The sequence below is a fragment of the Miniopterus natalensis genome, chromosome 7 (assembly GCF_054644295.1).
Source record: "Miniopterus natalensis isolate mMinNat1 chromosome 7, mMinNat1.hap1, whole genome shotgun sequence".
NCBI classification, from domain to species: domain Eukaryota; kingdom Metazoa; phylum Chordata; class Mammalia; order Chiroptera; family Miniopteridae; genus Miniopterus; species Miniopterus natalensis.
In genome coordinates, this window is record NC_142087.1 from 14135979 (window position 1) to 14158928 (window position 22950).

A 22950-nucleotide genomic window follows, 5' to 3' on the forward strand; every position below is an offset into this window, starting at 1 on the left:
TTTAGGTTACAGGTGGCAGAACTTACGGGTTACTTTCACTTTCTCGGTTGCATTTGCATATATTGCTTTTATAGCAAGTCAAAATTAATAGACACACACAGATAATTAATCTAATGAAAATTCTACCAAAGCCATAACAGTAAACACCTTTCATTTTAGCTGAGACATGAGCTAGATGCCAAAGGCAGATCTAGGAATAGTTTCATCAAAATTATGAGCAGTATTTATCATCAAATGTCAAAACAAAAGGATAATAAAGTATCAGGATGTAGCCATTATGTACTAATTCATTAATTAAATATGCATTTGATAGCTACTTTGCACACTATTCCTAGTGGATACTGAAATGAGTAAGAACTAGTCTCTACCCTCAAGGAGTTTACAGTCTCACTGGGGAAATCAGACAAGCAAACCATTATCCCAAAAAAAGCACAAAAAATATCAGAGAGGTGACGTACAATTCCAACAAGCAAGACACTATGAAGACTAAGCAACAAAGCCAAAGGCAGATGAGAGGAAATGCTGAGCACATCTTCAATCAACTCAGGGTGCTGCAGACTAACAGAACACCTCAACCTTACATCGGAGTCACACAATGACATTTATTCAGATACATTAAAATTAAAATTAAAAATTTAATTCAGTTCAAATATTTCTAAAGCATGGACTAAGCCAAGAATTCTGCCCAGAGCCAAATTTAAAGTAACTAAAACTCAGTTCCTACCCTTCAAGGTGTTCACAGAAAAAGGTATTTTTCTTCTCCCTCTTAAAATAGAAATATGCCATTAACAAGCATATGTATTTGCAATATCCATAATGTGGATAATTACAATTATACATAATTACGTAAAATTGCATCATATATAATATATAACATATAATAGAAAACTGCCATTAATAAGCAATTAAGGATGAGGAACCCAAAGGAATACCATAAAAGCTACCATTTATTAAGAACTCATTCTGTGTCAGGAACATATATCACTAGGATTTTAAACTCAGGGCAGTCTCTCCTACAGCTCAGTTCCTGATATTACATTATGCTGCCTCTTACCCCCCCAAAAAAAAGAAAAGTCCAAACTATTAGAAATTAACAGCACAGACATCTGAACATAAGACATACTTGACATATATACAAAGACCAAGTTTTATGACTGCAGACTATAAAGTTAATATTTGTTCAAGTTTTTAATTTTGATTTAAAGAAAATAGGTCTATCAAGAAAACAGAACTAAAAGGGAAAAGTTTGTATATATGGACTACCGCAATTTAAACTACTATGGAAGAGTATAAAGGTCAGCATCAAATTCTCAGTTTCCTCACCGTCAATAGGTCATTCTAAACACCTTGCTGACCAGCTATTTCGAGCCAGAACTTGCCCAAGCAGGCGGCTACTATTTCATCATGACCCTTCAGCAAGGTATTTAAAATTACTTAAATTAATGTAAGTGCAGACACATGTTATCTCATGACTGGTCAGCAACCTTCAGACACCAAAACACGTGTATACCAGTGACAGGTCAGCAAGGTTTTAAGTCTACATCAGGAGTGAGGAAACTACAGCCCCAAGCCAAATCTGATCTGTTGCTGAATTTTCTAAATAAACTTTTATTGGAACACAGCCAGGCCCATTCATTTGTGTGCTGTCTATGGTTGCTTTCCTGCTACAGTGGCAGAGCTGAATAGTTATGACAGATATAGTATGGTCCACAAAACCTAAAATATTATCTAGCCCTCTACAGAAAAAGTTTGCAGACTCCAGGTTTAAATGATAACCATATATGTATCACAAATGGCAGAAAAATAATTAGCCTGTCACTTCAGCTTTATTAAAGCTTTATTATGAACTCTACCTAATTTAAGTTATTTTCCTTTGTAATTAGTGTCACTTAATAACTGCTAATGAGTTTTTGAATTTCCACAAGTATGTTCACAATTTCAGTTATTTTCCATAGAGGTCTTACTTTAGCTGCTCAGTAATTTATCCTTCATAATATTATTACAAACAAAATCCTAATTAAGGCACATCTGCAGTTACCCCCACATACATACTTATCCCTCTATTGCATACAAGCTACAAAGACATAGACAAGGAAAAGCTGAATATAGACACAACAGCTGATATGACTAAATATTTCCTTACACCCTGTTCACACTAGAACATCTCAGTCAATTGCCATTTTAGGACCAACAGCATCAACATCACCTACTTGCTTATTAGAAATGCAAATTCATGGGCCTCATTCCAGAACTACCACCAGGTGATTCTTATGCACACTAAAAGCTTAAGAACCACCGCATTAAAACAGAGTTTACATTACTTACCTTGAGTGTGAAAAGGCTGATTCGGCCAGGAAGTTTATAAAATAGCCCCTCTCCTCCTCTTGAATTGGAATGTAGCATGGCATTGAGACATGCAAGAGGGGATGTCCCACTGTAAAAACATACAAGGATGGGTGAGGGTCACACAAGTTCATACGCCTACTTACTCAAAGATCTAAGACCTTCCAACTCCTTAAATCAAGAAGCAGAGCAGTAAATACAGAAAAAAAAATCCCATCACAACTCCGCTTTGAAAGTAGCAAAAGATAAAATTCACATAAATCACACCCAGGGAACTCGGAAGTTTTTTACCCAATATATAAATTTTAAATTAAAATTTACTATTAATTAAAAACAAAACCTAGTTTCCTAGCCTCTATACCATGCTCAGAAACTGCCACATAACATTACAAACACAAAGACAACATAATGAATCGTAATGAATGGTGCCCTACCAAGAAAACAAGCACACCTTTTCCCCCCCAACTAAATATTTTCTAATAAGCACACAAAAGAACAGTATTTCACTTGCTTTTCCCCTTCAGAAAGGGGAAGGATGGGTTTTATTCTACATCTACCCAGGAGCAATCACTTAAATTTGAATATACAAACAAAGGTAAGTGAAAAGGATTTGGTACCCAATAGTGCTCAAACACTAAACTAAAAAAAGAGGGCATATTAAGTTATTTCACAGTCCCTGCTACAACAGAAGGCTGCAAAACAATGACAACTTAATGAATTAGAGACTACTTACTGGATCTTAAAATAAAAAAGCTGTCAAAAATACAGACAACTGCCCATTATTGTTAACTGAGTTTGGCACTAGCATGTACTTAGTGGTAGGGTTCACCTGTGCACCTTCTCTTCCCTCCCCCAGCATGTTAAAAAATACATAAATATAATAAGTAAAACCTCTTAGCATTTTTTTAGAACTAGAGGCCCTAATTTATGCAGTGTTAAAAATAATTTGAGTCTAAAAAAGACATTAAAAAAAAACCCTATTACTTATTCTGCTTTGGAACACACTGGATACTAAAAAAATTTTCACCAAGGACCAATCTCTAAAAGAAATCAAGCAGAATCTGAAATATCAAGCGAGTGTGTTAAAATCTCTGCTACAAGGAGGAACAGCACGTTGGCAGAATCCCTTTGCAAACTATGTGACGCCTACACACTATACCTCTGTCTACAAATTACAGAGCTGCTCACTCATCATAGCCACCATGACTGTTTCAGAATTCCTATACAAGCAAAAAGCAGAAACAAGTTAAGTTTCTTAATCCCATCTGTCCCAAAGGGACTAATTTACCTTCTACTGGCACAGTGGTCCAACAGCAGTGCAGACAGCAGCATGATGGGAAATAGCCCATAAAAACAAAAATAAAGCACAATTATAACACTACACAATGCATAGGTACTATTTAAATGAATGTGATCTAGACAATCCTGATCTTCCCTCCCCACAAAATGTCAACTTGAGAATGTTTGAACTGATAACTGGAAAGTGAGTATCTTTTGACCCTAGAAGGTCAATTCCAAGAACCTAAAAAGCTTAACCAGCAAAAACACATGCTGTTTATTCTGAGTCCCAAGAAGAGACTGTGTTGAACTCTCCTCTTTCATTTAAAAAAAGACCACTCACTGGTTTTTGTGCAATTCCTTTTGTGTTTCTAATTTGTTGCTTCTCCAGGAAAACTATATCATAGGATAACAAAACCAAGGTCACCCCAAAATTTACTATACTCATATCATAAATGGCTAGAATCAGTAGAAGAAAAAAAGGCCAGTGGGTTTTATGGTGATGAAACAAAGGACTCAGATCCTAAAACAAAGGACTTCCGAGATACAGTACAGAGAAAAGAGTACTTTTAGACTCAATATAGCCCATCAGAGTCCACCCCTTTTCTATTACCGAAACTTACAAAACAGAGTACAAGAGAAAATGTGAAGACTCCTTACATAAAAAACAAGCTCCATGTCGAGATTGGAGGGAGAGCAAGGATGGGGAAAGCCACTGGACCTCTGATGAAAACAAATGGATGCTCACACTCCCACCCTATATTCAGGAGGACATACAACCTGAGACAGTTCCACACTACCACCAGACACATGAGTGTGTGTACATATATGTATGTACATGTGGACTAAGTAACTACAGAAAGACGTATGTCCTATGAAACCTTCATGTTAAGCAATAAAAGCAATACAAACCTCATTTCCTTCAGTCCTTCTGCTTCTATGACCTGCAGAATCTGTTTTGGTGTCATTGGAGCATCTGAGTAGTTTTCTAGTACCTGAAGAAATATAAATGTTCTGAATTCAGTATACTATTTCCATTTATATCCACCAATCTATATCATTGGCTATAGTTCTGCGATGAGGTATCACTGCTGACAATTTTGATATTTCCAGTTAAAATTACTTCAGAAAACAAGCTGAAACAGTCTAATTCTCAATTCTAAAAACACGTATCTTCTTAGCATACATGTTATGGTATGTAGGGCCTTAGCAATGTTGGTTAGTGCTTAACTTGATGTTAATATGACTAAACCACAGAATATATAGTACCACACAATAATTTATGACAGAAATGCGTTCAGATTTTCTTTCCCAAGGAATTTTGATTAGTACTAGTATTTTTAAATGATTTCTGCCAATGAGTTGTGAAATTCTGGTGTTAATTGCCACAGCACATTTTGCCATTTGCATGATGCTATGATTCTACATGGTTGGTGCGAACAAACAATGAAACAGAACGTCCCATTTATGTTAGCATCATCTATAAGTCATGGCAGTAGTTTCTCAGTAAGCAACTGCAGCTCTCTGACTTTAAGAGGTTAAGTTGTTTTAGAAATGTTGTCCTCCTCAGGGAGAAAAAGACAGGCTGTCAATATCTTTATACTGTCTCTACCTGAGCAAGTGCTGAGGTTACGCCAAGCCATACTAACATCCTGCAGTCATTCAACAACAGTAACAACTCCTGCTCTGTCACAAATAAAACATGACACAAGAAGCCTAACAGGACTGCTACTGAAGGTTCCCACTGTGGAAGAACATGAGCCCTTAGCACAAAAGGAAGTCAAGTTTTGGGGAAGTAGATGCTCAGATAAAACCTCTATTTACCATGATCCCATACTTAGCTTCTCTCTTTTCAATTTTCCATTCTCCTTTGGTAACATTATCATCTCTCACAGTTTCAACTACCTCAACTCTAGTAACTTCCAAATCCTTTAGCCTGGATTTCTCCCCCAAACTTCAGACTGAAATATTCAGTTCTGTACTGGGCATTACCCCCTTGATCATCTAATTCATCTGCCCAGTGTTCTCCACTTTGGTCTAATCACCTAATTCAGAAACCTAGGGGTCATCCTTCACTCTCACCTGTACACCAGTTCCCACAGCCTGTTTCATACCAGACCCTGCAGCCAGCCCTGCTTTCCTCAAACCCATTCTTACCCTGCTGCCATTCTTCATTCAATAAATGCATGAATACTTTGTGCTAGAACAATTCTACAAATTCATCAGTAAACAAGACCAAATCCCTGCTCTCACAGAACTTACCTGCTTACTCTAGCCTGAGGTCAACCCAACAAAACAAGCATGCCCTTATCACTTTCCTGCTTTAAAATCCTCAACAGCAATCTAGCTTCCAGGGAATCCACTGGCCCACCAGAAAAACAAGACAGAACTGAAGTCAAATTCTGGCCTTCTAAACTTGGGCAGTAACCTACCCAATCTGAGCCTAGGTTCTCTCATTTATGAAGGACACTGATGTCTTCCTCTGAGTTGTTTTACAGGTTAGAGATAATGTAAGTGCCTACAGTGCCTGGCACAAAGTAGATGGTCACTGGCCTGGCATACAAGGCCCTCATAATCTGGTCTCTACCTGTCTCTCTACCTGATTGCCAAACATACCCCACAAACTTTATGTCCCAATAACTATGTGTAGTTCTACCCAATTCCCAGTCTCCACCCTGCAAATTCTCCCTCCCTCCCTCCCTCCCCCCCCCTTTCTCTCCAAGACTGGGGAAGCACCTTCCTCCAGGAAGTCTTCTCTGATTCTGCCAGGCAGAGGTAAATTGTCTTTTTAGTGTCCCCATAGTTCCACAACACACATAATTTACCTTCCAAAGCAGGGCACTTGACAGTGAAACGAGAAACTGTTCACAATTATGCCTCGACAATAAGCAGGAACCAGGATGTCTGTTTACCACTTACACATTTATGAAGGCACTTATGATGCCTGTAGTAAAATTCTGTTCATGTGTCTAAACTTTCCCCATCCCCAGAACACCATAAGCTCCTCAAGGGCAAACCTTATTCATCTTTGTATTCCAAGAACCTAACTAAGTACCAAGTTAGGCACTGTTGACTTAAACCTACAACAAACCTTGGGACAAACTACTCATGTTCACTGCTACAGATATATTTCTTTGACACTAATTAAGTGTGAGCTGAGCTAGCAAATATTTGTAAGACAACTTTTTTTTAAAGAAGCATGAATACGAAAAATTAATTACCAATTATTTAGACAATAATTAAGAAGAGCCTGAGAATCTAAGACAGAGGAAACAAAATCTCTAAAGGGAAGCTGCATTAAAAGATACAAGAAAGATACAAAGTATTTACTTTCCTTAAAACTGTATATGCCTCCAGCTTTTAGTATAAGAACAATTCAGCAGTGTTTTAGCCCTAGTCTCTGTCTTTCTAGAGCACACTTTAAAGAAAGAGTAAAAAAATCTCTCTCCTTCTACTTCAAAGAGAAAAGAAATGTTTGATGTAAGAATGGTCAGTCATGAATCAAAGTGAAAGATAAAGCCCTGCAATGAAGAGTTTCTCAAAGCCAGGGAGAATCCATTTAAGGGCATTCAATCTAAAGGGAAATCCCCTTGGCTATTTCTCCCAAACAAACTGTTCCTAACTAGCAGAAGGATTTACACCCATCCAACCCGCTAAAGTCTACCTCTTACATCTAAAAAGAAAAATACTACAAAATGTTTGAAAGAATATCTACTTTTCAACAACATAATTAACATTTGCAAAAAATCAATCTCCTGGGGCGTACGGCACTAGTCTTTTCTTTCCTACCAAAATACTTTATAAAAGGGTTCCCAGTATCACTCCTGCCATTTAAACAAGGTCAGAAGAAATATGAAAGGCCCCAAGCAAGTGCATCTGATTGCCCTGGCAAGCACTTCAAATTCACCTGTCCAAAGAGTAGTTAGATCTAATCTACTGCCCTCCCATTTAAGTTTATACTAGTGAAGTTAATCTCCTGTGTAAATTCTCACAAACTCTCCAGCACTCAGATACAGCAAATATTTTTTTAATGAGTAGAGGTCCCTGAAAGTTCACCCTCACCAACCAAGAAAAATTCTAAAACAATAAAAGACACGCAAAATTATGCACCATATTCCCATGTGTTGTCTTTCACATTTTAGGTGCACCACAAAGTAATTTCCATTTGCATTACTATTTGTTAATGAAGAGCCACAGAAGAAAAAGAACTTATTCAGAAAATCTGGCATAAATTTGAGTTAATGATAAAACAGAAATAGCAACGTGGAGAATTAAGTTCAGATCACAGTCAATTCAAGAACTTAAACAGGCTTAACAGAATAGTACACTCCAAATTCCTAAAGTCTTTCAACTAGTAAGAGCCACACCAACAGAGCTTTGAGACAAGTAGACTTTAGAATTCTGTCGGGACATAAATAACAGGATTTAAAGGTACCTTCACCTACCTCTAACAAGTAAAACTCTGGCAAACAAATTTCCTTTTGGTGCCCAGAGCCATAAACACCTGCATAACAGAAACTCAGAAGAAAATTTCAATGAACACCCAAGACTCAACCTGGAGGAGAAAGAGAGTAGTACATCCTTTAGGCTCTCCTCTAACTCTCCTTTAGGCCTAAATCTGTTTGCAGGTGAAGGTAGCCAAAGCTTCCGGTTTTGACTGAATCAGAAAAAATAAATTAGGAACTTCAAAAGCTTCAAATTTCATATGCCAAAACAAATTAACTGAAGCACAGAACTTCAGTATACAAACAATTGTTATGTCTGTTCCTTGGACAACAAATGCCGAGGAAGCCGATCAGGAACACTAGTGAAAACTCTCCTATAAACCAAACAGCTTTCATTCTTGCACTGAGTTCTACAGACTTCAAGAGAGAAAACAGTGTACCATAGATCTGTAACAACTCCCAGCACATATTCATCTTTTTTGCACACCTTTGAGGCAGGAACCGCACTTCCCAATAAAATAAAAGATTAGAAGGCTGAGCTTCATTCATCATTACTTAAAAACTACAGGATGTCAAGAGACAAATAATGCCTATCTGCAATATAACCCTGCTCTGTGACAGTTCTGCAGAAGTGACATCTCTGAGAGAAATATAACCCATTGCTACTGTCAACAGCAACATTTTATAACATGTCCCAAAGTGTTTGTTCTGTGGGTGCAAATTCAAAAGGGAGACATTTCACTTACAGGGCCTCTGACACTTTGAAAACAAAAAATTCACAATGCCCCTCACCAGGCAGCTTCAAACACTCAAATTTACTCTCTCCCTTGCTAAGTCCCCAGCGAATGCATCTTCAAACAGAAAAACACTTGGTCTTTGTGCAACACTCCACGTATACCTGCACCAGGACACTAGGAATAAAGAGCACACAGATGCATTCTCTGCAAAGTGTAGTCAGTTCTTGCCTATCTCCAGTCTGATGTACGAACTAAAACACTCTAGTTAGCGTTTCTCAAAGTGAGGTCCTTGGGCCACCTGCATTAGAATCAAGCCGGGCACCTGGTTAAAATGAAGATTCTCAGGCAGGGCTCAAGAATTTCAGACTCAGGTCTGAAGTAGGCTTTAGGACGAGCATCCTAACCACCTCCCCAGGTGTCCCCACAGAACTCTAAAGTTTGAGGACCAATGCTCAGGGTTCAAGCCTGGGAGTGAGCAAGCACTTGCTTCCCTCCACACACCTGGTTTAGACTGGGAAAGCTCAAAACGCCACTCGCGTCCTTGGAATTGGGGACGCTTCCCCACCCCTGGAGTCAAACGCACCACCCCACAGCCCACCAGGAAGCGAGGGAGGAGCTTCCGACCTTTCCCGGAAACCCAACTCCCCGCTAGAACATAAACCAAGCTTCCCCAGACCCCCAGACGCTGCCAAATAATGGGGGAGGGGAGGCTGGGGCCCCGCCGCCCGGAGGGGGAGGAGCCGGCCTGCCAGCTCGCCCCTCCGCAGGAATTTAGAGTTGGGGGGGGTCGTGCAGAAAAAGGCGCCGCATCCATCCCGGCGGGGGGCCTTTCCCCACCCAGCGCCTCGGAGCTTAGTCCAGTTCCTAGAGGAAGAGGGGCCCCGCCCCTCCTGCAGTGGGCAGGGCCTCGCCCCTCCCCCTCCCGATGGGGGTGCGCGGCGAGTCCACCCCCTAAGCCCCCCACCGAGCCCCCTTAGGCGACCCGCCTCACCAGGCGCGCGGCCTCGGCCCACGTGCGCTCCTTCTTCCTCTTCTGTTTGTCCTTCATCCTCCTCCTCCTCCCGGGCGGCGGCGGCGGCTCCACGCGGGACCTCCGGGCGGGGCGGGCTGGGGCGGCGACGGTGCGAGGCGGCGGGGGGCGCGTGGCGGCGGCAGCGGCGGCGCGCGAGAACTCGGGTGCGGCCGGGGATAGGGGGCGGGTGTGCGGGGACCGGCTGGCGCGAGACCCGGCGCGAGGGTGGCGATGGGGGAGGGGTGGCGGCGGCTCCACGCGCCCGCGCTGCGTCAGTCGCCCACGGCGGCGGCGGCTGCCCCACGATCGCTAAGGAATGCGGCGGCTCTGCATAACCACGGGGTCAGAGGTCACGGGTCCGGCCTCGGCTTTCCCGCTCCGCTGAGGTGTCGAGACAGGACTGGCGGTGGGGCGAGAAGGCGAGACGCGGCTTTCCTTTCGGCGCCCGGTTGTGTGAGTGTCTGCTGTGGGTGTGTGTGAGTGTGTGTGAAGAGTGAGGAGGGGGAGTGTGGGGGGGGGGTTTTTTTGAACAAAAACAAACCGAAAGGGCTGCTGGGAATCGTAGTCCTGGCTGCCTCTCTGGCCTCCCCCGCTCCGGAAGAATATGGCTGCGTGAAACGCTTGGACCACACTTCCCGGCCTGCTGCGCGGTTCGCCTGTCCGCACTCCCCTCCCTCCGCGCGTCTCTGAGCTCTGTAAGGAAGCGAGAGTGGCAGACGTTCGTGGAAGAGACTGGGCGGAGTCTCGCGAGGTGCGGGAACTGGCTGGGGGCCTGAGGCATTCTGGGAGGCAATGCTGGGAAGAGGCGGTGGCTTGACTACCCCCCGCCAGCCACGTTTAACCCCTTCTGTGCTTCTCGCCGCCGAGCCGCGGGGCGTGTAAGGGTGGGGATCAAGAATTGCTAGCTCCACTTCCAGTACCCACTTTGTGCCTCTAACCGACCAAGCGGTTCTCACTGACACTTCCCTTAGGTGACAAGAGGCAGGACTTTCCCTTTTGGTCCTCCCCTAAATGACTAACTGCTGCATAATAATGAGACAAAAACACTCATATCAGTAAAACGGTTATTCCACAATTGATAGTTCCCCATTTCTTCCTGTGCCTTCATGTCGCTGTATGTTTGCAGAAGCTGTATTTGCAGAAGTTGCACTTAGCAGCCTAGACCATTGGTGAATTCAATGATATGGTGACAGGCAGTGTAAAAAATATGGATTTGGGGGCCGTACTGCACAGAATGCACCTGAGGCCTTTTTAGAGGCGGTATCCTGGACAGAACACGGCCCTGGAGTCAAACTGACGTAGACTGGATCCTGGCTAAACCACTCCCTGGCTACTAGCCTAAAATTAGGGGCTCAACCTGTCTGAGCCTCAGTTTTCTAATGTACATTAACCTAGTACCCCACAACATTATTGGCATTAAAATTAACATAAAACTGGCAGATTGGAAGAGGGTATGAAGGGAAACCTTGATATTAGATCCATATAATTTGGCTCCTGGCATGGAGGAGGTGTTTAATAATTGGTGCCACCTGAGAGACAATGGGCACTGGTACTTAACCTCTTGGAGCCTTGATTGCAGAGGATGAGATGAAATGCAGCCAACACATAGGTTTTCTGTTCCTGTTTGTTGAATCAATGTCCAGAAACATGCCTAGAATCAGCCAGCTCTTAAGTAATAGGGAGGCAGGGTCAATGGCCACATTTTAAAGATTTCCCTGGATGAGAAAACATACCCTCCACTCCCTGGTGTTAGCACAGGGGAGAGCGAACGCTTAAAGAAAACTGATAATTGTGCTGCCCAGAGTTCAATGCTCCTGCTTCCAATGCTCGTCACACAGGCTTATACGTCCAATAAAATCCTGCAATGTGAATAAACTGTAGGAGGTGAAATAAGGCATATTTTTAAGTTTTCTCTCTTCCCATCTAACTTTACCCCCAAGATAGGGGAAAGGAAAAATAACCCCCTCCACCACCAAAAAATTGTTGGCCTGATTTTTTACAAAGGGTTTTTTTGTTCTGGTTTTGTTTTTAATTTAAAGCTGATACAGTAATCCCATTTGGAAAGTCATTTGGCTTCTTTCAAACATTTTTTTTCTTGAACAGCTTCACCACCACCACCACTCCTCTGATTTCCAAGTAGTAACAAGAAGATTCACTCTAAAATGTACATGTTTAGTACAGGCACTGTGATAGAATAATGCCGCCACCTCCCCCCCAAAAAACTATACCCTAGTCCCTAGAACCAAAGGGACTTTGCCAATGGAATTAAGGACCTTAAGGTGGGGTGATGACCCAGTGTAACCATATGGACCCTTGGGAGCAGACAAGAGAGGCAGAGAAGAATCAGATTCCAAGTTCAAGGCAACTCAACCCACTGTTCCCGACTTTGAAGGGGCCTGAGCCTGGGAACATAAAGCTGACAACAGGCTCTGCCAACAAGTAATAGGGCTTCAGTCCGGCAGCCTCTCCAAACTGGATTTTCACAACCCGAATAAGCAGGAAACAGGTTCTCCCCCACTCTAGAGTCTGTGGAAAGGAACACAATCCTGCCAATACCTGGATTTTGGCCTTTTCAGGTTCAAAGCAGAGAACCAACTGAGCCACATTGTGGCCAACTTCTGGCCCACAGAACGTATGAGATGGAATGGGTGTTTTTTTTGTCCTGGCCAGGTAGCTTAGGGAGTTACAGAGTCGTCCAGATATACCAAGGTTGTGGGTTCGATCGCTGGTCAGGGCATATACAAGAAGCAACTAGTTAATTCATACATAAGTGTAACAAGAAATTGATGTTTCTCCATCCCTTCCTCTCTCTAAAAATCAATAAAAATTTAAAAATAAACAAATGGATGTTGTTTTAAGCCACTATACCTGTGGTAACTTAAAGTAGCAAAAGAAAGCTAATACAGGCACTGTGAAAAATGCCTTTATTTAATTTGCAGCCAGTACTGCCTAGTTCCCACAGTTGGGTCAAGCCATGGGAGAATCCAGATGGGAATATTTCAGGGTCTCTGCCCTTGCAGAATCAAACAGACACTAATGAGTTAACATAGTTAAGATTAAAAAGAGAATATGTGTTGGAAAATTGGCTTTAGTCATTAAACCTTAAGTAGCTGTGATTTTTTTAAAAGCTAATGAGACTCTTGTCAGAAGCACCAAAAAACAAACCTATATATTTTGGGGTGTCTGTTTTTATCACAGTGCTTTTATTACAAAGTATCTTTGAGGTCTACACAGGTGTCACAGGGCAGTGTAAGATGAACTGGACTGATAATCAACCCAGTCCTGTCTGAGGATGAGTCACTGTTTTCAAACAGCACAGTTATGAGCATAGCACATATTCAGGAATCTGAATAACAAATACAGCACCACCAGGTACCCCAGAACTCCCAAAAGGGCACACGCACCCTGAACCCCACCATGAGATAATGTATTGCCACTGGCTTTGAACTAGAGCAGGCCTGGGTTTGAATCTTCTTGTAGTCATTCTCCAACTGTGTGGCCTTGTAAAACTCTCATTGACTCAGTGCCATCATTTGGACAACAGGATACATATCAAACTCAAAGGACGGAATTGGGATTAAATGGGATCTTTGTAAAGCTTTTTGCACACAGTAGACTCAATAAATGCTTCAATGAATGAAGCCCTGAAACAGTTTGCCACTCTAACAAATGTCCTCTCTCAATAACTCCATCCTCAAATGAAGTTGAGGTTCAGAGAGAGAGAGAGAAACACTGATGTGAGAGAGACACATTGATTGGTTGCCTCCCACATGCACCCTGACCAGGGCCAGGGATTAAACCTGCAATGCCCATGACAGGGGATCAAACCCGAGACCCCTCTGTGCGTGGGCAGACATTCTAACCACTGAGCAACACTGGCCAGGGCTAGAAGGGATCCTTTTAAAATATTCCTATCAGATTTCCCTCTTTTGGTTAAAATTCTCCAACGGTCTAGAAATAAAATTCACTTACAATTCAGAGTTGGCTCCTGGCCACCTTTCCAATCTCACTGCCCACTAGCCACACTTGCCTCTTTGCTACCCCCAACACACTCCCACCTCCAGGCCCCTGCGCTATGGTTCCTTTTCCCTGGAATACTCTTCATCTGAGTCCCAGATACCCACAGGCTTGCTCCCTAATTTTACTCAGGGCTCTGCTCAAATGTAGCACGTTACCATTGCAGACAAGCCTTCCCTGACCTCCCAATTTAATCCAAGCCATCACCTCCCCCAGCTCATCACTGTCTAACCCTTGACCTGCCTTGTTTCCCTTCAGATACAGCACATCCTTCCTTCTTTGTTAACCATCTATCTCCATGGCTAGAATGTGACATCCCTGGCTCTTTAGGACTAGAACAATGCCCAGAACATTGTAAATACTCAAAGAAATGAACCTGATGCTGAAGCCCCGGCTCCTCTTGCTGCTCCTGGGATAATCTAGCAAAGAGACTAATCACTGCATTTAACATGCTCCTTACTGAAATCTGCAACCCTCTCCACACCTTGTCAGGTCATTCCCTACCCGACTAGTTGTTCTGGAAGGGCAGAGTCTTGAACAACATATGTAAATCTTTTGTTGACTGGACAAGGAAGATAAATTTCAAAACCAATGGCAGAAGTTTAATTTCTCTGTTCTCAAACACAGCAAAGGGACCACCTTCCAGACCACTGCCCTGAAAAATCCCCCGGCCCCATTGTTAGGGAGCTAAGATCTTGAAGTCAAGTTCAAGTGCTCCTTGGAATTCCTTGTGTAGTGAGCTATGCCAGGGAAAGCTCCTTGCAGAATGGAATTTGCCAACTGAGCCCAGTAAACCTGTGTGAACAGCAGGCAAACTTAAAGCTGCACTTAGTGAAATTGCTTTCTGCTATCTCAAAGAGAAATAATAACATGTGAGGCTGGCTTAAGGAGAAAATGCTAAGTAGAGATGTGCTTCACTCCCACAAAGAAAAAAACAAAAGGCTTCTAGGTTTCTCCTACCTGCAAGATGTGCCATGGAGTCGAGTCCTTTCCTAGCCCAGTTCTCGTTTCAACGTTCCCATCACCTGCAAGTCCCCAAGTGCTCATTCACGTTGCTCCCTTTGTCTGGCATGCTCTTCCCTCCTTCCCAAGTGGGTGAAACACTACCCATTCTTACAGAGCGCAACTCAGATGCTTTCACAAAGCTCTTCTCCACCTCTCCTGGCACATCATTCCTTCCTCTGACAAAAAAATTGTTGTGCTGAGCTGTAGGTGTCAGCACCTATTCAACCATCCAACTCAAGTACGTGTCAAACTTGGAGAAGACAATAGGGCATACCCTCAGGGAACCTACAGTCCTGTGGAGGAGACCAAAGCAAAGAAATACTTTGTTGCAAGCTGGGAAAAGGGGTAAGAAGGAAACAAGGTAAGGTAAGAGACACCATATAGCCAGGTAGAGGTGGGGGGAAACCAGAATGGATGGCTGGGAAGGTTTTGGGAAGAGGGGGCATGTAACTGGTACCTGATGGGTGAGTAGGAGTTAGCCAAGCAAAGGGCAGGGAGAAGCCTTTTGAAAGAGATCATAACATGTGAAGGTGCTAAGGCATGAAAGCTGTTGGCATAACCCAAAGGAGGCCTGTGTGGCTCCAGCCTCGGAGGACTGGGAGAGTGGTGTGAGGAGAGGAGGCAGGCCTTCTGGTAGGTCCTAATTGTCTGAATTACCATCAGTGGGTGTTTCTGTCTCCTAAGGGCTGGCGTACATTTTACTCCTCTCCATCCCCAGTGCAGAGCAAGACACCTGGTGCACAACAGGCACTCAGCAAGTTCCTGTGGGCTATACTATCCCCAGAGATGCAGGTGATCTCTCGCTCTGCCCATTTCTCTCACCCCAAAAGCAAGTCCCCAGTTGACTCGACTAACTGAAGCACCCAGGGACGGTTAACCACAAGACTGGTGATAGGAACACAGGATGAAACAGGAGCAGCTGCAAGAGCTACAGTTACATCCTTGACAAATTTCAGTGGCAGATGTGACCACAGCATGGTCCTTGGAGACCATTCTGGGGGTAAACTTCAATCAGATGGCAAGTCTAGTACAAGAGGGCATACCAAAATCACATGCCCCAAAACTAAACCATCAGTGTGGAGTTCAAAATACAGTTTTTAAGGTCAACTGTTATTCACAACACTTCTGACAACCATATGTATGGGTTTTCCTCTCCACTCAACAACCAATTCTCTGATTCTCCAGCTACCGACTGCATATCCTATAATTCTGACACTACCCGGAGTTAGCACAGATCCACAGGTGAAGGGCTCAGTCCCACAAGCCTACTCCCACTTCAGATTCCAGTCTGAAGTCCCAGGTTGCCACTTTTACTTCTGATTAACTATAAATTGGTTTGATAATTTAGTATCAAACCTCTTCCCAGGTTTGATAATTACTACAATGGCTTACAGAATTCAGGAAAGGGCTTTAGTTACTATTACCGATTTATTATAAAGGATGCATCTACCAGGAACAGCCAAATGGAAGAAATGCATAGTAGAAGGTGGGGTTGGGAGGGAGCAGGTAGCCTCCATGCCCTCTTTGAGTATGCCTTCCTCCTAGAACCTCAGTGTGTTGACCAGCCTGGGAGTTCTCCAAACCCCCATTGTTTAGGGGCTTTTATGGTGGTTCCATTACATAGTCATGATTAAATCATTGGCTATTGTTGATTAACTCAATCTCCAGTTCCTCTCCCCTCCATGGAGGTCAGGGGGTGGGACTGAAAGTTCCAAACCTCTAATCACAAGATCAGTTGCTCTGGCAACCAGCCCCCATCCTGAAGCTATCTAGGGGCCCACCTAGAGTCATTTATTAGCATAAACTCAGATGCGGCTGAAAGGGGCTTGTTAGGAATACCAAATGATACTCCTATCACTCAGGAAATCCCAAGGGTTGTAGCAGCTCTTCATGGACAAAGACTAAATATATTTCTTACAGAATCATACAAGGTTTGAGTAGTTTGTTGATTTGATTTTTTTTTAACAATCCAGAAGATGAGAAGACAGCATGGTGCGTGGCAGGAATTTCCAAGTTGCTTAGCATCCCTGCCCTGTACGACCTGTGTGAATTAGCCCGTCCCAACCCAGAATTCTGCCACTTCCAAGAACACACGCATAATTCCTCAAGTCACATTCTGAACTCTGACTTCATGGCTAATGGATTTTGAACTATTCTAAACTAACAATCATTTAGGCTAAGCCAAGGTATGGTTTTTAACTCTTTTTAGAAAAAAGGAGTAGAGGGACAATGCACATAGTTTGAGAGCATCTTATGAGAAAACACAATTAAGAATCCTTTTCCTAAGTCACATAAGCCACTGTCCTCTCTGTGCTCTATAAATATCTTGTTGGTATTTTTAAAAGTCCTGTACTGTAATCTTTTCTAAAATAATTCTCCATGTTTCCCTCTAGTGAGAGTAGAAAAGGACTGCAGATACCTTACGAAATTCTACTCTGTTATACAAAGCCTTCACAAATGCTGTTCCCGCTTTCACAAATTCCTTTCCCTCCTCTCTTGCCCGCTAACTCCTTGTTCTCGAGATCTCACTGTAAATGCCATTCCTTCAGCAAGCCCTTCTCTTATTTACCCACCCAATCCAAATCAGGCCCCTATTATTCTTTTATAATATCCTATAATATCACTTCATGGCATTTGTCATAATTTTTAATAATACATTTGTGTGTGTTTGGTTAACACTTACCCTGTCTCCTTCCCCATTAAAGTACAAGCTCTGTGTGGTCAGGAGTCATTTCAGTGTTGCTCACATCTATATATCCAGTGCCTAGTACAGTGTGGCACATAGTGTATTCAATATATATTTGTTGAGTAGCAGTTTGCCCTGGCCAGGTAGCTCAGTTGGTTAGAGCATTGTCTCATACGCCAATGCTGCGGGTTCGATCCCCGGTCAGGGCACATACAAGAAGCAACCAATGAATGCATACATAAATGGAACAACAAATCGATGTTTCTCACTCTCTTTTTCTCTCTCCCCTTCTCTCTCTCTCTTAAAAAAAAATTAAAAAGCAGCTTTTCTGTAGGGGCCTAGGATTTTCTGAACATAATTTGCCCAGTACTAGCTTCTAGTGTCTTGGGATACAAGCTGTTCATGGTATTTTCTGAACACAGGGCCCTTGTCACAACAATAAGCACAGTTTTAAATGTCTGCTCTAGGCCCTGGCCGGGGTGGCTCCTTGGTTAGAGTGTCGGCCAGAGGACTGAAGGGTCTCAGGTTCAATTCCTAGTCATAGGCACGTACCTGGGTTGCAGGTTCAATCCCCTGCCCCAGTCCAGGTGTGTGTAGGAGGCAACCAATCGATGTGTCTCTTTCACATCGATGTTTCTCTCTCTCCCCCGCTCCCTTCCCTTCCGCACACTCTAAAAATTAATGGAAAAATAAACTTGGGTGAGGGTTAACAAAAATGTCGCTCTAGTCCACATACTGTGTGCTTGTTGCTTTAAACCTTTGCTAATCCTCACAATGGTCCTGCAAGGTAGGGATTATCACCCTATTTTACAGACAAGGACCCCAAGATTCAGAGAGGCAAATTAAATTCCTCATAGTCATATGGTTAGTAAGCAGACAACCAGAATTCAGACCCAGTTCTAGAGGCCGGGGCCTGTGCTCTCTACGCAGCTCCTACTTCTCACCAGGAAGCACAACCCCCAGGGATATACTTCAGCAGGCCTGAGAATATGAGGAACCGCAAGACCAACACATGGCCCATTTCTGGTATTTCTTTTTTCCTAATGGTAAATTAAAAAATATTTTTGTATTAAAAAGACATATTTTAAAGTATAATATGTAATAAATTTAAAGAAATTTAAGAAAACAAAACACAATAGTTAAAAAGGCATTTCATGGCTGTTGCCCAGGCTGGTCTCGGGAACGTCCATGGGAAAACATGAGCAGCATTTATTTGTCACTCTGTTTTGCTTCATTTTATGTCCCTTTACCTTGTTGCTATATTTTTTAAATACCAGCATTCCAACTCAATCTTCATTTCCACTCGCACCTTTCTTTCACTAGAAAAATTAAAATGTTTAAAGAAAGTGGCAGTGTATCAGCCACTGGCATATCATTTTAAAAAGCGTTAGTCATTTATGAGGACACCTTTTTGTAGGTACAATAAATCTGATTGATTTTTATTACACATCTTAGTTTAGAATCACTTTTACATTCCTAGACAAAGAGATGATACAAATAAATATCAATTGTAAAACTCAGAGCCCCAAGTATTGGCATATTCTTTGTCTAAAGGTAGCCAAAGAGAAGGTCAAGATCAATTGTAACTCTAACGAGCCATAAAGCCCACTGCCTCCTTCCTGCACCAGGATTACTCATTTCATGAACAGCCTCAAAGGTATTTCATTCAAGAAACAAGGGCAGGGATAAAGGTGGCAGATTTCTGAATAGTAGAAGACAAAACCTTGTGAGAGAGACAATAGCCAGGCCCACTATTCTTATCCAGTCCCCTCTGAACATTTTGATTATGGCTTTTAGAGTACATTAATAGCCCCATTTTCGTCCACTGATGGTGTTCAGATGGCCCAAGGTGTTGCTTGCAGTGAGCCTTGACCTCAAGTGGGAAATGCGAGGCAAAACTGATATCCCATGTTAACATCAGGAAATCGACACTTCTCAGCAACTTGGCAACAATTTTACATTCAGTGAGTGAGGACTTACAAGAGTCACACAGGAAAAACAGAGAGTGGCCCAGGCCTGAGCTGTAGAACTCTCTGGTGCCCTTGGTCATGGAGGTGTGGGTGGTGCAATTCAAGCAGCATGCAGGCAGGCATTTGACGGGGAACAATCCAACGTTAGGTCTGAGTCTCAAGAAAGTGCTTCATGCCTATGATTTCTGGCCTTGGGTTCTGGATCCAGGTGTCTGGGAGACATGTGACTTTAAAATATGAAGCCAGATACATTCGTACTGATCAGAGCAAAAAGGCTCCTGTTGAGGGTTGCACACAAAGCCTCAAACTCCTCTCAGATGATCTTCTTAATTACTGTTAGGCTGGCTTTGAGACTTCACTACCTGCTGCTGGCATGAAGGCCCTCAGATGGCTTGGAACATTCTAGCATGGCTACAGAAAGGAAAACCTGGTCCCTCAGTGGGCTTGGGAGATCCTCCATACATTTGGCTCAATTCAGAGCCCAAAGCAGCAGCTTTCTGGTAACAGTAAGATATTCTACTGTCTGCTCTACTCAACTATTTATCGGATCCACTTTGAGAAAAGAAAAGCACCAGAGACTGTTGGAAAGGGACAGCTTCACCTCCACTCAGGTGTTCCACTCTTTCAGAGACCACCAGATGAACACGGCTGAGTACAAGGCAAGCTTGTTTTACTGACCCTGCTTGTCAACTTGGCTTTCTTCTTTTGCCTTCTTAGAAAAGTTCTATGGTCACGCAATCACCCTTGGCCAGAATAGCCACCTTGAGACATCAGTATTAAGGTATCGTGTTATCTGCAGTGTTCGGTTCTCAGACTTGCCAGATGAATATTTTCAGCCTACAGAATTCATACTAGCTTTGAAAAATGTGGTGCAAGAGACAGGTGTAAGTGGCAGATAACCATCTTAGGCACCACCTCATCATGTGGTTCCTACTCAAACAGGTAGTCTTAGTAAATAAGAGAGAAGCAGGGTTTGATCCCAAGGAAGATGAGAGGAGGCTCCATTATGCACTGGGAATTACTGAAAAGGGGCCTGGATTCAGAAAGAATGATAACTAAAGAGATAAGTTGCCAGATGACAGATCTCCATTTGTAGAATGCTAAGACATTGCACTTGGTACCTCCTCTTTCCCACTGGTTCTGATCCAGAAATGTGCCCTGGGAACTGAGCAGCGGAGTTAAAATATAACTCAAGGCCCACCTGAGTTGCCACCTTCCTGAGGCACCATGCCAGCAAGGTACACCAGAGTGGCAGACCTGGGGACTCACACTGTCCCCTCAGGCTTGGCTTGTGGACTCAGACACCCACATAGGAGTGCTTCCAGCCTGGATGAGTCATTCAATGGGACTTTAATACAGACAAAGGCAACAACTGTACATTAGTGTATTTCTAAAACTGAGCAAGTTCTTGGTCTCTATCTCTCTCTTACAGACATGGACACACTCAAGGAACACAGGCACCATTGTGCTTGCACACCTGCACACACTTATGAGCGTCTCTTGGGGGGAAAGGAGTAACATTCACCTAATGACCAACATAAAATGAAGCTTTGAATTTCAACAATACAAAGAACTAAAACTTATAAACCAAACTAGTATATGTAAATGGGGAATGTCTAACCCTCTCCTCTGAGCCTATTCAATCACACAGCATCTCCTGCCACCACTGTAGGCCCTGCCCTGGGGGAGCCACAGTTCTAGGATTGAATGTTTCAGCTGATGGCAGGCAGGGTTCCTTTGCTTCCACGTGTTGTCTTCCCTTAACACTGCACTGAGCCTCGTGTCCCTGTCTCTGCATCTGCCCAGTCACTCTTATGCTCTCTATGCAAATATGGAACAAAATGGGTAATTCAAAAGTGCCACCATAAGTCTCATTCCCCCTACTCCTGTCCCAACAGAGAAGGCAGAGCCAGCCTCCCTTCTCCCACACAACAGGCCACTGCAGAGCATGCGCTGGGGCAGACGGGCCTAGGAAGGGATGCTCCGAGTACACGCGCTTGGCTAAAGATGGTGACAAATAAGGAGTAACATGACACGGTGTATGGACACGGCATCAGCTTACAGATTTATGTCTTTCACAGAATAGTCATGGTTTTGAGGTTTTAAAGAAGCTGTTTTGCTAAACTCCCCGAGGGGCAAAGGGAATTGATTTCCGTTGCTTCCAACATTCATCCCTCAGGGGCGAACCCAGTAGCCTCCCTGGAAAACATCTCCTCATGCAGCAGGTCCCAAAGGCAGGTTCACTTTTTACCGAGAAACATGGATCGTGCCTACTAGCGGCTTGGATCCAAATGAGATTTCTCATTTCAACCTACAAGAACAAGCACCTATTCAAGTTCTAGGGCTTTCACTTTTCAACCTCACTGTCATTTTATTCTGAGGCTCCAAAGACTTGGTCCCGCTCAGGTGACTCCTGATTCTGCCCTATTGTTCAATAAGAAGGGAGCCCAGTGTAAAGAACAGGCTAGAAAAGGAGAGGGGAGAGGAAGGGAAGGCAAGGAGAGGGGGAGAAGGCAAGGGAGAAGGGAAGCAAGGTCACTGGTCATTCTCTTGCTTTCCACTTCGACTATCTCACTTTACCTTACCCATGCATTTCTGAGATGCTAATTAAGGGACGTTGCCCAGAGGATCTGAATGCCAGATTAGGACCAGCACCTTTCAGCCAGATTAAGTTGGTTAATCTGCAAAGAGGCCGTTGCTTCTCCCCAGGGGAATGGTTCTGAGTTTGGGCTGGAGTCCTCTCTGCAGGTATTTGCTCATCTCTTCTCTCAGAAGGCAAATGCTGTTTACACCCCCGGAGAGCAGGAACTGGCTTTACTTTGGAACCAGCCCCCGAGACTGTGGATAGAGCTGAGATGCAGGGGTTCCTGAGGAAGAGGAGGAGGATCCCGACTTCCTTCCACTTTTAGGCCTGCGAAAGTCAAGCACGTGTTCACAATTATTCCATGGCCCATCTTTGTCAACAACACAGATCAGACTCCTTTCCCATCATCAAGTGCCATGAACATTTCAATGTGGCATGAAAGCCAGTCTACTTTCGGCTGTGAAACCACCAGACTGGCATAGCCTGGCCCTCTGCACATGGCCCACATGACCTGCCAGCCAAGGTGTGATTCTCAGCAATTGTTCTTCCACTTAAGTCCTATTTTGACTGTCTTCTCCAAATTGGCAAAAAAATATTAAGTTTCCAGGTAGAATTTCTTCCATTTTGGGGTTTTCACCAGTTGTTTTCCTTAAACTTCTTATCCAGAATTTAATTTAATATTAGATATAATTTCACTAGAACACAAGCTCCTTACTGTAGGAACTGGCACATTTGGCTTTCTGGTACTCAGTCTACCTGACATAATGCCTGAACCATAAATATTAGTGTAATAAATGAATAAACACAGGGTTAATAAGGCAATATTTTCTGGTGTATTCTGTAAAGCATTCTATGATAAACGAGCACTCTTGC

The 22950-nt window shown here is 43.3% G+C and overlaps 2 protein-coding genes across 4 annotated transcripts in view; both read right to left on the reverse strand.

Annotated features, from left to right (window-relative positions):
• ASXL1 (ASXL transcriptional regulator 1) overlaps positions 1-9874 on the reverse strand; it is a 53994-nt gene extending 44120 nt beyond the window's left edge. For 2 of the 3 annotated variants that reach the window (XM_087818805.1, XM_087818803.1), the window contains exons 1-4: positions 9795-9874; positions 4534-4616; positions 3632-3634; positions 2326-2434 (exon numbers count right to left, since the gene is read on the reverse strand). In XM_087818805.1, coding sequence (XP_087674931.1) covers positions 2326-2434; positions 3632-3634; positions 4534-4616; positions 9795-9851 — 252 coding nt within the window. In that variant the 5' untranslated portion in view covers positions 9852-9874. The remainder of the gene's footprint in view (positions 1-2325; positions 2435-3631; positions 3635-4533; positions 4617-9794) is intronic. The other variant, XM_087818804.1, reaches the window with a different exon arrangement.
• An 8866-nt stretch (positions 9875-18740) lies between these two features.
• Positions 18741-22950, reverse strand: part of KIF3B (kinesin family member 3B) — a 35201-nt gene continuing 30991 nt past the window's right edge. The window contains exon 9 of the mRNA XM_087818806.1: positions 18741-22404. Coding sequence (XP_087674932.1) covers positions 22308-22404 — 97 coding nt within the window. The 3' untranslated portion in view covers positions 18741-22307. The remainder of the gene's footprint in view (positions 22405-22950) is intronic.